The sequence below is a fragment of the Bactrocera oleae genome, chromosome 2 (genome assembly GCF_042242935.1).
Source record: "Bactrocera oleae isolate idBacOlea1 chromosome 2, idBacOlea1, whole genome shotgun sequence".
Taxonomy (NCBI): domain Eukaryota; kingdom Metazoa; phylum Arthropoda; class Insecta; order Diptera; family Tephritidae; genus Bactrocera; species Bactrocera oleae.
The window spans coordinates 686,783-702,594 of NC_091536.1; the positions used below are offsets into that span (position 1 = coordinate 686,783).

At 34.5% G+C, this 15,812-nt stretch overlaps 1 protein-coding gene across 2 annotated transcripts; it reads left to right on the forward strand.

Annotated features, from left to right (window-relative positions):
* Positions 1 to 95: 95 nt before the first annotated feature.
* Irc (Immune-regulated catalase) lies at positions 96 to 11,502 on the forward strand. Of its 2 annotated transcripts, none has more exons than XM_014241251.3 (11): positions 96 to 286; positions 4,243 to 4,351; positions 4,635 to 4,965; positions 5,030 to 5,183; positions 5,238 to 5,425; positions 5,490 to 6,103; positions 6,170 to 6,317; positions 6,386 to 6,556; positions 6,747 to 6,867; positions 10,685 to 10,844; positions 11,369 to 11,502. In XM_014241251.3, exons 1-11 carry the CDS (start codon positions 196 to 198, stop codon positions 11,415 to 11,417), a joined length of 2,136 nt encoding a protein of 711 aa, XP_014096726.2. In that variant the 5' UTR covers positions 96 to 195; the 3' UTR covers positions 11,418 to 11,502. The 2 variants fall into 2 exon arrangements, with proteins under 2 accessions (XP_014096726.2, XP_036229636.2); XM_036373743.2 differs by having other exon boundaries at positions 6,173 to 6,317.
* The last annotated feature ends 4,310 nt before the right edge of the window (positions 11,503 to 15,812 follow it).

A 15,812-nucleotide genomic window follows, 5' to 3' on the forward strand; every position in this document is an offset into this window, starting at 1 on the left:
TATAATATATATATGTATTATATGTACATACTTATATCAATTCAATTTTTATTCTGATGTGAAGATGAAATATTTCGTTGACGCAGTTACAACATGTGTTTATAAAAGAACGTATATAGGCAGTTTTAAAGTAGCACTGTAACAGAACACATTAGATTTGTAGTTTTCTATATAATATCAAATTATTGGGATAACATGTTTCATGTACGAAATAGTTGTAGCTACTACGTAAAATTGGATCTGAGGATTTTGATTATATGTTGCTGGACGTTAATGCTAAATATAAGTAAGTTGCCGATCTCCTATCCGTACTCATATTTAATTAATTTAATGGTAAATATTATATGTACTTAATGACCCCCACTTCGTAGGGGGTTGGGGTTGTAAGGGGTGACACAATTAAGTTTTCTTTTTATGAATTCCAAGGAATTACCCGTCGGTCACCCCTTAAAAAAAAGTTATGTAGATTACAAATCCGTGAGCGGAAAGTGAATTTTTTCAATAATTTATGTATATTTTTCAATATTTATTTACACACTTTGCACATATCACATATTCAAGTCACTTAGTTGTTGTTGTTGTTGTAGCGGCAAAATTCTGTAGAATTCAGATCTCTTAGCTGTAATTACCAGTTCAGTGTGTTAAACATTTTCTTATGAAAAAAATATACTAAAGAAATGTAATAGTCAAAATTTCTTTTGTTCTGGTCGGTCAAAAACCGGGGTGTTCATAATTCAATTGCGTCAAACTCCTTTCTGCACAAACAGCAGCGAAAAGGATTAGGATAGTCTCAAGTAGCTTGCCTTGTCTCCTATCGTTAGCCTGGTGCCACTTAATAATGGGGGCGTAATTTCTGGAGTACTGTGTTTCTTAGTGAACAATACTATTCCTGTATTTCTAGCATTCAGGTTCAGTCTGCATGATGCGATCCATTGGTTAATATCGTTTAGTATTGTCTGCATTAGGCTAGCGAACGTATTCGGGAACTTGCCTATAACCGAAACTGCCACATCGTCAGCTTAGGCCACAACACCTTCTTTTCCAGATCCACCAACATTTTGTTTTTCAGATCCGGAGAAATGGGGATAACACGCCTCCTTGGGGTGGATATGCACATCGTTGAAGTTCCCAGCGTTGAAATAATTGAACTACCCAAGAGCATCTGTTCAATTAATTTCTTGAGAGGCTCAGGGATTCCCAAATCATTAAGCGCGCTCAGTATGGCCTTCGGCTGTTATTGAAAGTGCCTCTATGTCTAAGAAAGCTACGAGGGTGTATTCTTTTATCTCCAGAGATTTTTCAATCTCTGCAACTGAGCTTAATTCCGTTTCTCTGGATTTTCCCTTCGAATTCGCGTGCTGCGAAACTGCAGTGTGTGTATTTAAATTAGGTGTGTAAGGTTCTGCCCGCCTTTGGTTTATATGTATATCACCTTGACTTTCCTCTATAACGAGTTAATATAGTTTAATTGCAGTGCCCCTTTAAGCATGGTTTATAACTAGTTTATTATTAAGCTCTGAGACTGCTGTAACTGGGCCGGAAATATCCTGCCTGGTCCCGGCGATTTATAGGATTTATATATACATTACTATCTGAATCTCAATGAATACAGGAGCGGACTCTGCTTCCACTTCACTGCCCAGTGTATGCTCCATTGTGTAGATCTTGGAACTGTTTAGGAAGTGAGTATCCATTTACAGGCCTAGATACTCTTCACTGGATACCGTCTAGCTGTGGACTGGCTTCTGAATTCCATTCCATCCATTGTGTAGATCTCGGAACTGTCTGGGAAGTGAGAATCCATTTACAGGCCTGGAGACTCTTCACTGGATACCGTCCAGCTGTGGTCTGGCTTCTGAAGGTATTCGATGTTATGTATTCACTGTGCCATTATTTTTCTAAGTCGAGATGCTTCTGCCGTATTTGCGATATCATGACAAAAATATTTCCACGAAATTCTTTTTGCCTTCCTTACCTCTTTTTTATTTGCTCTGAAGAGGTCATAACAGTTGCCCCACTCTTCTTCCCCTGGGGATAGTTTGGCTAAGTTGAATTGCTTCCTGCAATCTTTCTGCAACTTTTTAAGTATGGGGACCACCAGGAGGACCTAATTCTTTCCCTACTACGTGTTATTGGACAAGCCACCTCTAGTGCTTGTCGACAAAAATCTGTGAACTGTGTAACGAGGATGTCTAGGTCCTCTTTGTGCTCTGGTTGAAATGACGATGAGGAATACGCTTTTTTAGCTCTTGCGGGGGCATCTGCCAGTTCGCTTTCCTGATTCCTAAAATTTTCTACCCTATCTACATTACCTTCAATTATATGCTCCATGTAGCGGTAATATGAAAAGGAGTGATCCTCAAGAACTCTCCAATGGGTCATTTTATCTACCAGTTTTTCCGACACAAGTGTTATGTCTAATACTACCTGTCGATTTCTAGTTATAAATGTTGGCATACTGCCTCTGTTGCATAACAAAAGCTTAGTTCCTAGTAAAAAATTAAAGAGTAATTCACCCGCTTCGTTGATGTCAGTGCTGCCTCATAGTGTGCGATATGCATTGGAGTCGCAGCCAAGATAAATCGAGCACTTGGATGTTTCGCAGTCTCGTACCAACTCTTTAATCAGCTGTGATGGTACTTTTTCTTCGTCATACGGCATGTAGCACCAGCCGGTATTTATTCACGTCCGTCTCCCAGCTTACTGCTGTTGTGTCTTTATTACTATAGCTGTGTAATAAAAAGACATGAAGCTTTTACTAGCCAATATAGTACATGTCCCAGCCTTACCAACGTAGCTGGCAATGTATAAATTATACCCCGGTGTCCTCAGTCTACAAATACGCCCTGTATTAACCCATGGCTCCTGAATAAGGACGAAGTCAGGCCGTTCTTCTGCCGTGCGGTTAAATAGGGCAAGAGAATCTAGTTTGCTATGGTGGAGAAGACGCATTAATTATTGTATTCTCTGCGGCTTGCATCCATTTCCATTGGGCTCTAGGAATTTTTCCTTCGGAATCTCCCTCATCCAGCATACCAATGATAATGATCACATCAGCAAATGATTTTGCAGGCGTCACACAATAAGTCTTCGGTCTCTTGGCTGTTGGCTTAGCCTCTTCAGCTGACCTTTGTCTCTTAGCTCACGCAATCAATCTCGCTGGGTCCTCTATCTTATAAGCAGACCATTCTCTGGCTGACGCACTACTAACAGCAAACTCCGCCTCTGCTTAGCAGCCAAGCCTTGGCTACATGGTATTATGGACTGGAAATCATTAATTATGTTACTAGTTTTTTTGTTTATCATTTATCTTTTCGGAAATTTTTTGTTCAGATTGGGACATCACCTACACTATTTTTTCATATCGCTCTTTGTACCATATCGGGTGTAAAATTGTATGGTTCTGGCGCATTTATTTATTGATTTATCGCACTTTTAGTAGTTTTCAACAAAACCTTTATATGGGGAGTGGGTGTGGTCATTATCTGATTTAACTCATTTTCACAGTGTATAAATTTCCTTCCATGCAGTTTGGTTGAATTACATTTAATGGTTTGGATGATAAGTACATAAAACCATTTAGCCTACAGATATCCCTCACTACTCCGATCCCCTGTAACAAACGTCAGTTTTGTATCTTCATTTAGTGCTTAATTATGGCACTTTATAAATTTTCATTTAAAGGCATGTTGTGGGCGTGGCAACCTACCTTGGGTGCTAAAGAACATATGTATCTCAATTTTTACTCAAGGTATCGCTTGCACGGACAGGTGGACGGACGGACAGACGCCTTGTCAACCTGATACAAACAACCGCTAGGTGAACAAAACTACTATTATAGTAGTGACAAAATTAAACGTTTGTTTTTGCTATATCAAATATATTTTGAAACTAGATTTCTTAATAGAGATACATATATGAGATAATTGAACAAAAATTGCAAAAATAAAATGAAAAAACATTAACATAAATAAATTTTTTTGTTTTTCACATTTATCCAACTGTAAGTATGACGATGTTCGTTCAAGGACGTCAAGGTTGTCGTAACCTTGTATTCTATGAACGTTGATGTATAAAATATTTACTTCCAAATTAAATATTTTTGAAATCTAAAATAAGTTGTTGTAACCTTTTCTATATGAAGGTTGACTTAATGTATATAGAGGGTCCCCAAATTGTCAATAAAGTGATAGATTATTGTTATATAATATATTTCTAAATATATTTCTTGCCCTCTGACAGATGCTCACACAATTGATGAAAGAAGCTTTCAATACTTGAATAGTATTCCCTCTGAAGATTGGAAGCGTGACTTAGACTTCGGAATCGAATCAGTAAACAGACAGAAAAGGTAAAAATAAAGCTAAAATGTAATTTCTTACATATAATATTAGTTAGCAAGTTATTCTTTTACCAATTTAAACAGAATTTAATCGACAGATGTGTACCAAGTAGACATTGTGGAAACGCATTTTTAGCGATCTGTCGGTTAAGTTTTTATCTTTAGCTATACTAAGTGAAATCGGAACTAAGTAAGGCCACAATTGATTATCGGGTACTGATTTTTTAGCCGTTGATTTTCTTTTTTTGTAAAGTTTTAAAATTTAAAGTCAAGTAGTAAGTTTTTCATACAGGCTAGAAGAAAATCTGGTGAAATCCGGAGTAATTGTCGAAGATGGTGGTATTTCACATCATAACCTTTTGGATGCTTTGCCAAACGAAGAAGCCAAAATGGACAATGACGTTGCTAGAAAGCTTTTGGCTACTAGTCTTTATGTCTTCAATAATAAATGTCTACCCCATGGAATCGATGGCCAGAGTTGCGAAACATTCTTATCAAATAAGACACTTCCAAAAGGCAGTGACTTACTACAAGAATGTTTAAGAATAATTGAAAATCGGCGCAATGGCCACAACGCATTTCGAAGATTATTGGATCGCCATTATCAGGATGGCATCTATCAGGTATGTTTTTAGTCACGTTTGTAAGTACTGGGAAGCAGTATTAATGTAATAACTTTTTTTTTAGATGTTGCCTCTTGTTTCACCTCTCTGGGTAAGTAAATCCCTGCACAACTTGAGTGTGAAAAAAGATCTCGAGGACAAGCAAAGAAACCTGGCTGTGGTACAGTGGACTCAATTCATTGAACATGATCTCAGTCAACCTGTAGTTACAACAATGAGTAAACGCTTTGAAATAGATTTCTGTCACCTTAACTGTAATTAATATATTTTAGGAGACGGTAGTCATATTGAATGCTGCGATAGTAACAGCTTTGAGCTTTTACCAAGATATCGACATCCCTTTTGTGCTCCTTTGACAATAAAAAGCGATGAATCGCAGTATGCTAAAGTTAACTGCTTAAATTATGTTCGTAGTGCTGTTGCTGCCAGCACAAAATGCACATTCGGCGCTGTAGAGCAAGTAATTGTTTTTGTTATATGTACATATGTAGTCCTTTAATAATAAAATCAATTAATTTTGTCAGTTAAACCAAGCAACATCCCTTTTGGACTTATCACAACTCTACGGTTTCACAGATGAGGCGCAAAAGCGCATGCGCACGTGGAATAACGGTCAAATTAAATCCACCGCAAGTGTAACGCCTTCAGAAATGTATACTGACGGACTAGCTGTGATAACTGGCGATTGGAGTAATTATTGTGCGTTCAAAAATCCCTCCAGGGTAACTAGCCAATGTTTCATGGCTGGTGATTCTCGCGTAAACAAAAGCCCACTAACGATATCTATTTATACACTATTTATGAGAAATCATAACCAGATTGCCAAAAAACTAACTATTAAATATCCATCATGGCAGGACGAAAATCTTTTCAGAACGGCAAAAGCAATTAACATACAAATCTATAGGAATATTGTTTTTGACGAGTGGGTGCCCAATGTGTTGGGTGAGGATGTTGCTGGTAAAATAAAAGAAGTTTCGCCTAACAAGGGATCTGTGACCGTTGACAGAATTTCAAATGAATTTGGGATTGCAGCTATGCGGTTTTACATGTCCATGATGCCCAATTACCTGCAGAATTTTACTGAAGTAAAACGTGTGGAGTACACTACATCAGGTTCGCCTCCTCAAGAAAGTAGGTATGTACGACTACTATTTTTTTAACAAATCTGTAGCCTTGATCAATTAGATAATATTGTACACAGCAGTGTCATCCGCAACGAAAATGTAGTTTCACTCCTTGATCAAACATATAAGCCTGATTTGGAATATACTCATGAACAAATTGATACCATACTCGATTCGATTTTGAATCAGCATGCCATGAAATTAGATACAATATATGAGGAAAGTGTAAGTGCGGAAAATATTGTAGTGCAATAACTTAACAATTAATTATTATTACCTTTAAATATATTCAGCTTATTTGGAATAAATTTGGTGTGAATAGACCCACACATGGTGATCTACTAGCTTTCGATATTCAACGAGGTCGAGATCATGGTTTAAGAGGTTATATTGACTATTTGAAGCTTTCCATTGGGAAAAACATCGGTAGCTGGAAAGATCTCGAGAGGTTTATTGAAATTGACGTGCGTACTAAAAACTAATGGAAATCACAGAAGGTCATTGAGTCAGCAAAAACATGTACATATGTGGTTGTCCACATTTTTGCATTTGCTTTGTTCAATACCCTAAATTTTTATGTTACTGAATTACGTATAATTATTTTTGTTGAGTTTTGCCGCAATGACGATGTACTCCTCATCACATTTTTTTTAGGACCTAAATGTTTTAAAAGGTACATACAGTAATGTTGAAAACATTGACCTTCTCGTTGGTGGTATGGCGGAAAAAAATTCACTCGGAGCAATAGTTGGACCAACATTTAAATATATTTTGGGTAAGCATCTAAAGGGGACCACATCAGAAACATTAACATCTATCAAAATTTTTCACTATTAATATGTGAATATAAAGTGGAATATGAACCTCAGAATTTTACTCACTTAAAGATATTATTAAATGCATTTGAATGTTTGTTCTATCGTCAGGCATAAGTCATTGATATCCTGAAATATAACTCCCGGATTAGTACATGCAATACCCTGAAAAAATGTCTAGAAAACTGTAGACACGTACATATGTATACGATATTAAATTATTCGGAGGAGCAAATTTATATTCGTCGTTGTTCATCGTTTTTATAAGTTGTATTTTTAAAAGTGACAGTTAATTCCTTTCATTTATATAAAAATATGATGGGAATATTGTCTATATTATATAAAATTGGTGCACTATAGGCGTATTAATTTAATTTAATTATACTTTAGCCACAGAAAGGCGTGGCCGGGGTCTTCTAGTATGTATATGAAAATTAAACGCTTTTTCGGTATGTAACCATAGAAGGTCCGAACCACAGCACGGAAACACATGGAAATTTGCACAGGTATTCGTTTATTCCTGCTGAAGGTCCTAAAGTAGGCCTTTGTTGCAAAATCACGTTTGAAGAAGAAGAAAGTCGTGTTAGTTACATTATTTACAACTCAAGAACGGCTGAATTCATAAACGAGAAAATCATATTTCAAATCATAAGCATGTGTTCAAAATTCATGTAAGAATCATTTAAATATTTTATTACTACAAAAAAATAAAATAGCAACAAATAGCTACTGCAATTTTTGAACATTTAAACAGCACTATGCTATCTAACCCGATATCTCTATTGGCTCTCATTTTCTATACTGTAAAGTGACAGAATCAGAATTTTAAAACTGTTATATAGGTATGTATATATAACTCCATATCTATCTCGACTAACTTTATGTGATGCAAACAACCGTTAGGTGACCAAAACTATTATATTGTACTATGTAGCAACATGTTGAGAGTATAAAAAGGGGCATATCGGGCACGCCAAGTACAGCTAGTATTACTATATATAACACCTTATAAAATCCTAACAAATTTCGTAAGCGAATAACATGAAAATTAGTAGAAAATTGCCGCTCAAAAAACTGTATCGACGGCAGATACATATGTTACTAGAAGGTCTATTTTTTCACGATTCATATTTCTATGAGAATAAAGTCTAATAAAAGAATGGAATTACGAAAAGTCTAGTGCTCTGATACACAGTAATAACAATTTGAAAGTACAAAATAATCGTATATTTCAGGCAATTTGCCACACGCATCCAAAAGTTTTATAACATATAATGTGTAATGTTTTCGATGACAATATGTATTTTTTCCTTATGTAACTATTTAAGTTGTAAGTAATTCAACCAAGCATGAAAAATTCGTTAGCAGAGTAGAGGTTGGCAATAATCTATTCTACCATATGTCCGCATGCGGCGACAATTAAATCAATTAAAAACAAGAAAAAACGTTAATTTTGGTTGCATCGAAGCTATAATACTATTCACAAATACAAAAGATTCCTCAGAAGAACTTGATTCCGATCGTTCAGCTAGTATGACAATTGTTATAGCGAGTCGATCCGAAAAATTTCTTCGGAGATTCCATTATTGCCCTAGATAATGATCTGTTCCTAATGTTGTGAAGATATCTCGTCAAACGAAAACGTTTACCATACAAGAACTTGATATCGATTGTTCAGTTTGTGGCCATTCAGGCCATTTTGACAAATGAGCGGAGAAACGGTCATGTGCTAAATTTAAGATCGATATCACAAAAACTGAGCAACTAGATCGCATATAATACATACAAACAGACGGACAGACAGACGGAAATAACTAAATCGACTCAGCTTATCATGCTGATCATTTATATATATATTTTATAGGGTCTCCGACGTTTCCTTCTGGGTGTTACAAACTTCGTAGCAAACCTTCGCAAAAGTAATGCCTATATTTAATAATGTTATGTAGATGGGAGAAAAAAGTATAAATGACTGTAGTATATTCCATATTAATGTTCTTACTAAGTATATTTGTTTAGAAAATAAATAACAACGACATGCATAATTTAACCACATATATACACGTTATTCCTTTCTTGCATCTGACCGAGGTGAACTTTGCCTGTATCGATGGTATATGCTATACTTTTGTAAACGGCTATCTTTTCGACCTCTCTCGCTTCTTCGCTGCAAGGAGTTTAAAACTCTCCCCCAATAAATCCACTACTACTATATTCACGATCTAGACGAAGGAGTACAGACTGGATCTTAACTTTACAGTCCATGGCATTAAAATTCCGATGGTCAATAATCCTAAAATTTTAGGTGTTACATTTGATAGCCTGTGCTTCACTCCTCACACGACCGTGATAACTGTAAAAGTACAGAGATTCAACAAAATCCTCAAGTCACTTGCCAGTAGCTCATGGGGAAAAGATAAAGAAACGTTGTTGGCAACGTCGCACCTGGATGTAGTGCAACGCTGACGAAGAAGCTTCAGATCTCTCAGAACACTGCACTCCGGATCATCACGGGATGGCTCTTGATGTCTCCAGTCGGACACCTACACAGGGAGCTCCGTGTGCTTCCGGTTAAGGAACATAACGAGCTCCTCTTCAAGCAGTTTATGCTAGGATGTTTTCGCAGAAACCACCCCTGCAGTTGTTTGCTTGAAGCGGAACCGCCTGCGAAGAAGATCACGAGGTCCTTCCTTGACCACGTCGACGATATTGAACAGTACACGGACCAGACTTCGGACGCAACTAACTTCAGACATGCACTGACCGCCATTTACAGTCAAGCCATTAACACCTTCACCGACTTCTTCTCAGTAAATGGCATACTTGGAGTCAAACCCTTGCGCAACTTCGTTATGGATAATGTAGCAGGTTAAACTCCTATCTATTCAGAATCGACTCTGACATACCAAATATACGTCCAGCATACAATGAGTCTCTGCATAACACTAACCACCTCTTTGCATTCCCAACGAACCCCCCTCATCTAACACCTTTCTTCCTGTGGTCCGATCCCGTCGAAACAGCTCGTTTTCTGGGTCTTCCGTTAGATGACCTCGACGACAACTAAACTGAACCTGACCACCCAATCGGGGATTAGATAACCGTTACAACAAGAACAACGCCATTCCTGTATCCCAATAGCATACATACTAAAGTTGAAACCAAAAATTAATTTGAATGTTAAATATGTGTTGTTAAGACGATACAACATATGTAATTTATGATTTTATTCGATGTAAAGCTATAAAGCCACGAGTATGAAGAGGTTGACGTTTACATAAAAACAAGTCAAATGGGGCTTCGATTGAAAGGAAGAAATAATTTGAAACTCTCGCTCTCATTCAAATAATATTTACACATTTGATATAATATTTTCTCCATAGCAGTACATAGCTCTTATTATTTGTATTTGATATTCCTTTAATATATTTTACAGTTTTTACTATTTCAAATACATATTATTCTATAGATTCATTTTATTTTATCATTTACAAGATAACATATTTTTTTTATCATATGGTCCAAATAACACACATATTTGTATGGTATATATTATAATACATATACATATATATTATAAATTACAAACCCATATTTTTTATGGTACCTGATAGGTGAAAAAAGGTAAGCGAATGGATTGATAAAAGCTTTTATACATAAGTAATAATCTGAAATTTTTTTGTTTTCACATTATTATTCAATAACACACATACATAATTTAATATTAAGTTTTTCTTTTCCACTTATTTTAACCAACTAACATTTTTAAAATTCCAGCCGAACAGTTCTCGAAGATATATCAGAGGCAGCTTCCTGATATAGACGCAATAGAAACGGATTTAGTACAATTTAGAAAAGTAAACGCCGTGGAATTGCTTTGTGCAAATTCTAAATTGAAAAATGTGCCAGGAAATATATTTCGCTTATCTTCGGAGAAGTGAGTTTATTGAAATCTTTATTTGTATGATACGTATGTACTGATACTGGTGGTTCATTGATTTTAATTGTACGTATGCTGCTTCTTTTTTACTTATTTTTTTTAATTATTTATAATACAAGTACAACAAATTTCAAAACCAAATCGAGTATGCCTTTTTATAGCTCATTCATTTCTATAACATTGTACAATTTCAAATTGTCTTAAAAATCCCGTTGATTTATAAAAAAAAATTGGAATGTTATTTGTATGCATATTATTATCACTTTCTTTTTGGAAACGCCATATCTTCGAAAAAAGCATATTAAACAATTTTAAAGCACTCAAAAAATCAAGTAGACATACAAAGAGTATGGAAATAGCTAACATTTTGTGAAACCAAAACTAGAATCGACTGATTGATAATGGACTAATTGATATCGCAAGATCTAACAATTTTAAAATATGAACTATTTTGATGCTTTATTATAAAATTAATTCCTTTAATATTTCAATAACCAGGTTTTAAATTTCTTTTCTTCCAGAAATCCTATGTTATCATGTAATGAACATGTGGAATTATTACGTCCCTAAGATATTGTAGACTTTTATAGTGTTGAACAATTGTAAAAATCAATTAAATAAATGTGTAAAAATTTAAGAGTGGGAATTAAAACTACTCCATCAATTGTTTTGAAATTTTAGCGGTATATTTATACAAACACAGTTCTTCGAGTAAAGTTGAACTTTACTCAAAATTTTGATCCTTTTCGATCAGATCAAAAACTCATTGTATGGAGAACTATATATAAAATATGCAGAAAAAGGTTGTTAGTGGCGGGATCATTTGCTGCAGATTAATAACTCAAGGAAATTTAAAAAATGTAGTTTTGAGAAAAACGCGTTTAAAGATGAACTGATTGATCCGAGCGGCTAAGCTTTAGAGGGCTGTAACGAAAAAAAAAAAACATTTTACTATTTTTTTAAAGGTATAATTAATAAAAATAATTTTTACATCCGGTGTGCCCTTTAATTAAAAATTACTGAAAAATATACTGGCGCCAAAACTCGAAAATCTTAATAACGCTTCCTTTATTAGCAAAATAAAAATCATTCCTTAAATACAGTTATATTTAGTAAGTGATTGGAAAATGTTTCACGTTGACGTTTGAGGTTCTGTAACTATATTTGGCCGAATTAAAATATCATTAAATAGATGTAATGATTTATTGTCACCTTATCTTAAAAGAATATTTCAAACAATTTTCATTATGAATAACTTAGCCTTTACAATCATATTCAAGTGAAAGACGCTTTAAATGAAGTAGATGGAAAACAGAAGATGAAATGGTATATGATTGATTAGGATCTAATGTATGTGTTGGCCGTGGGTGAAGAATGCAGATACAATCTACTATTTATTTAAAATAGTCATATAAAAACTTGATGATAACGGTTTCAAGAAGGTTACACATGTGACATGGAACACTTTAGATACAATTTTGAGTTTAATAAAGGAAAACGATCGTTTCAATCAAAGTCGATCGTGAAAACAATTTCTATTATACATGAAACGCAACTCGTAACAGTATTAAATCGCTTAGGTTCCCGCCATGATGGAGCTACTCTGTCAAAGATTGCGGAATCAGTGACGGTGGTTTCAATCAGGTCACATTTTGCCATTTTGTTGCATAATGCATTTATGTGTGAATGCGCTATTAACATATTAAAACCAGTATCTATTTTGGCCAAATACCGAGAAACGCATAACCTCAAATCTGAAATTTTGGAGAGAGTTATCTAACTTCATAGGATACGCGGGATGGCATCGAAATTCCAATACCGGGAAAACCCTCACAAAAACCAAGAAGCGTCATTCTCACGGAAGTACATTTACGCTGTTAAGGCTCAAGCCGTGTGTGATCATATATTACACATAAGACATTTGGTGTTAGTAGTGTTTTGAATTGTCGAATGACAAATATTACATACAAATTTTCTAGAACTGTTATAACGCCATTTGGACAGAATTTCAGAGTTAGCATAAAACCAAATATATTTTGTTTCAACAAATATTCAGTCGCATTAGAATTTGAATTTAGCATTGAAAGAAAGATGAAAACAGAGTGAGAAAACTATACAAATGGATTCTCCCTTGCGAGCTCTTACACAACCTTACACTCCAACAAGGTGATCGATTACCAACTTGAGGAATCGGAGCACGGTATTGACGACTTGCCTGGTACCAATCAAGGAGAGATAGTGCGACGAGCAATGTGAACTGTCAAATAAAACAAATCAACAATCAATAAATATGAAATTTGTGGAAGAAAATCGGCTGCTTAATTCTTTTTTCAAATCAAATTCGATTTCTCTACGGACTCGTATATTAGTCTATATATATATACGCTGGCTGTTATATAATAAAACATATTTAATAATGTATAATTTAAGATGTATTGACCAATAGATGCGGTATAAAGTCACCCGGAAGTTTGAAAATAGTTATATTAGGTATTTGGGTTAAAGGAATTCATAGATTAACCAGTATGCATGATAAAAATTAGCCATATGCCCTGGTGTCCACATATTTGGTGTTTGGGTCCTTGAAAAGATATAATCCGATTTCAACAACTTTTGGGCGTTAGATTAAATACTTTGATATTTGTAAAAAGTTTTACCCAAATAACTGCATTGATGTTTGATATTTGTATACTGTAAAGTGAAAGAATAAGATAGAATTCAAAGGTTTCTTATATGGAAAGTAGGCGTGGTTGCCAATCGATTTCGCCCATTTTCACAATGTATGATACACACATACCGAATTTGGTTGTAAATGCTTTAGTAGCTCCTGAGATATAGGATTTCACCTAAAAATGGCCGGTGCCACGCCCATTGTCCAATAGTTACACCGAGTTATAAAAAACCCTTCCCTACCATCTTGGCCCTTTTAGTAATTTTCAACATAACCGTTATATGGTGGGTTGGCGTGGTTATTATTTGATTTTCTCTATTTTCACAGCATAAATAAATGCTAAAAAGAACCACGTCCACAATTTTTACTCATTATTTTATCGTTTGCACTGACAGATGGATGGACAGATAGACAGTCACCCGGATTTCAACTCGTCTCGTTACCCTGATCAGTTGTATATATATAACTCCATATCTATCTCGATTAGTTTTAGGTGATCCAAATATCCGTTAGGTCAACAAAACTATTATACTCTGTGCAACGTGTTGCGAGAGTATAATAAAAAATTTCTTTAAATTGTAAAAGAGACAGCTTTATTCGTCCAAAAGCTACAACCTTGAATAAAACATATAAGGCAGACATATTGTGACAGAAAAGTAGCTGGAGTTCCGTACTAGAATATCGTGCAAGAAGCCCTTGAAATCTTAAGGTGCATGTATATGGTTGTTCGAGCTTTCATTATAGTACACAATGATGTCATTGTGCCGGATACCATATGTCTGTCTACAGTATAAGGTGGCTCCCCGTAAAATAAGAAATAAGGAAATTAGTGTTGTGTACTATTAAGGGCGTACCAGTTGTTTACCGAGGTTAAATATCGAGTGTAGTGGAAAATTTTTTACTCTCGAAATTTGTAAAAATCAAGGACAGGAAATAGTTCCAGGAGTTGGCAAAGCTTTATATATCATATGAATTCAATATTTTGTTTAATGAAATTGTGAATCGATTACAATAAAATAATGTATCCTATCAACACTTTTAATAGTGGTCATTCAATCACTTAGCTTATTTTCTAAATTTAGGTTTGAATTGTTTTATTTATTGCCGAGAGATGGGATTTCGTTCAAAAGTAGATGGCAGTACGGCCATTGTCTAATTATACCGATTCATATGCAAAACTACCTTCTACTATCTTTAGGGTTGTTAGTTAGAGAGTTATGGATACCAATTTATGTCGTCGTATGATCAGAATATTTATATACATATATAACTCTGTATCTATATTGACTAGTTTTAGGTAAGATGAACAAAAATAGTAATTCGTTTGGTAGAGTTTATAAATCGTTGTCAAAAGATAAAAATCCTAAAATATTGTATAACGTTACTAATTTGATAACTTTTACTTTGTCGTGGTTTCCATCTTTTAAATGTTGCCCATCTTATTTTTTACATCAGGCATGTGTTTTGGGCACTTCTTACATTAAGAAACTTCGGCATTAAAAAAGATATTCAATAAATTGTTAATTTATATTTTCGCTATTTCTGTTATATTTACTTGGATATATTTGACGCAGGCAGCTAAGTTGAATTTTGTTATGTTTTATATAAGTTTTTACTGTCAATCAAATAAGGCTGCGATAACATGTTTGTTTTTAATATAACGTAATATTCGTAATTACATCCTAAACCGCTAACCAAATTTTCAGTGCTTTTAAGTTATGTATATTTCTCAAGATACTGTTACAATATTGTTGTTGGTAATACCCATAATTAATTTATATTTGTAAATACATATGTATACATATATGTATGCAAGTATGTTACAACCCTTATGATAGTATATTTTATGAGAATCGTTACTGCATGCTTGGGTTAATACATCCAAATGAGGTTTTTTAAAAAGTTGTTTGTTATCTAAAAATAAAGCATCGAATATAGTTTTCCCTACAGGTTGATTGATAAGATAGGCAACGGCGATTGTATTGGAATTTGAACGGTTACTAACATATATGTATGTATGTGTGACATATACAAATAGTAAGTTGAGGTTATCCGAGTTTCGGTAAAATGAACTTATTTGTTTAATTTGAGTTGTTAAAAGTAACATTTTTCCTTAACATTAAACTGAATTAAATTTATTTGTTATAACGGGATCTGTACTAACCAGTAAATGATTTTAGAGAAATTCAGAACTGATAGTCTTATTTTTCAGACGCTTAATAAGAAATATATATTGTTATACTGCAGCAGGAGCATGCAGCTCAAAATCTTTTTTTCTTATATGTTTAAAAGTA

Excerpts from the sequence above, each read along its gene's own strand:
- Irc (XM_014241251.3), top strand. The coding sequence starts at position 196 with ATGTTTCATGTACGAAATAGTTGTAGCTACTACGTAAAATTGGATCTG. Across the intron at positions 5,426-5,489 it reads CATTCGGCGCTGTAGAGCAA|TTAAACCAAGCAACATCCCT; the intron begins GTAATTGTTTTT and ends TAATTTTGTCAG. Across the intron at positions 6,318-6,385 it reads ATACAATATATGAGGAAAGT|CTTATTTGGAATAAATTTGG; the intron begins GTAAGTGCGGAA and ends AAATATATTCAG.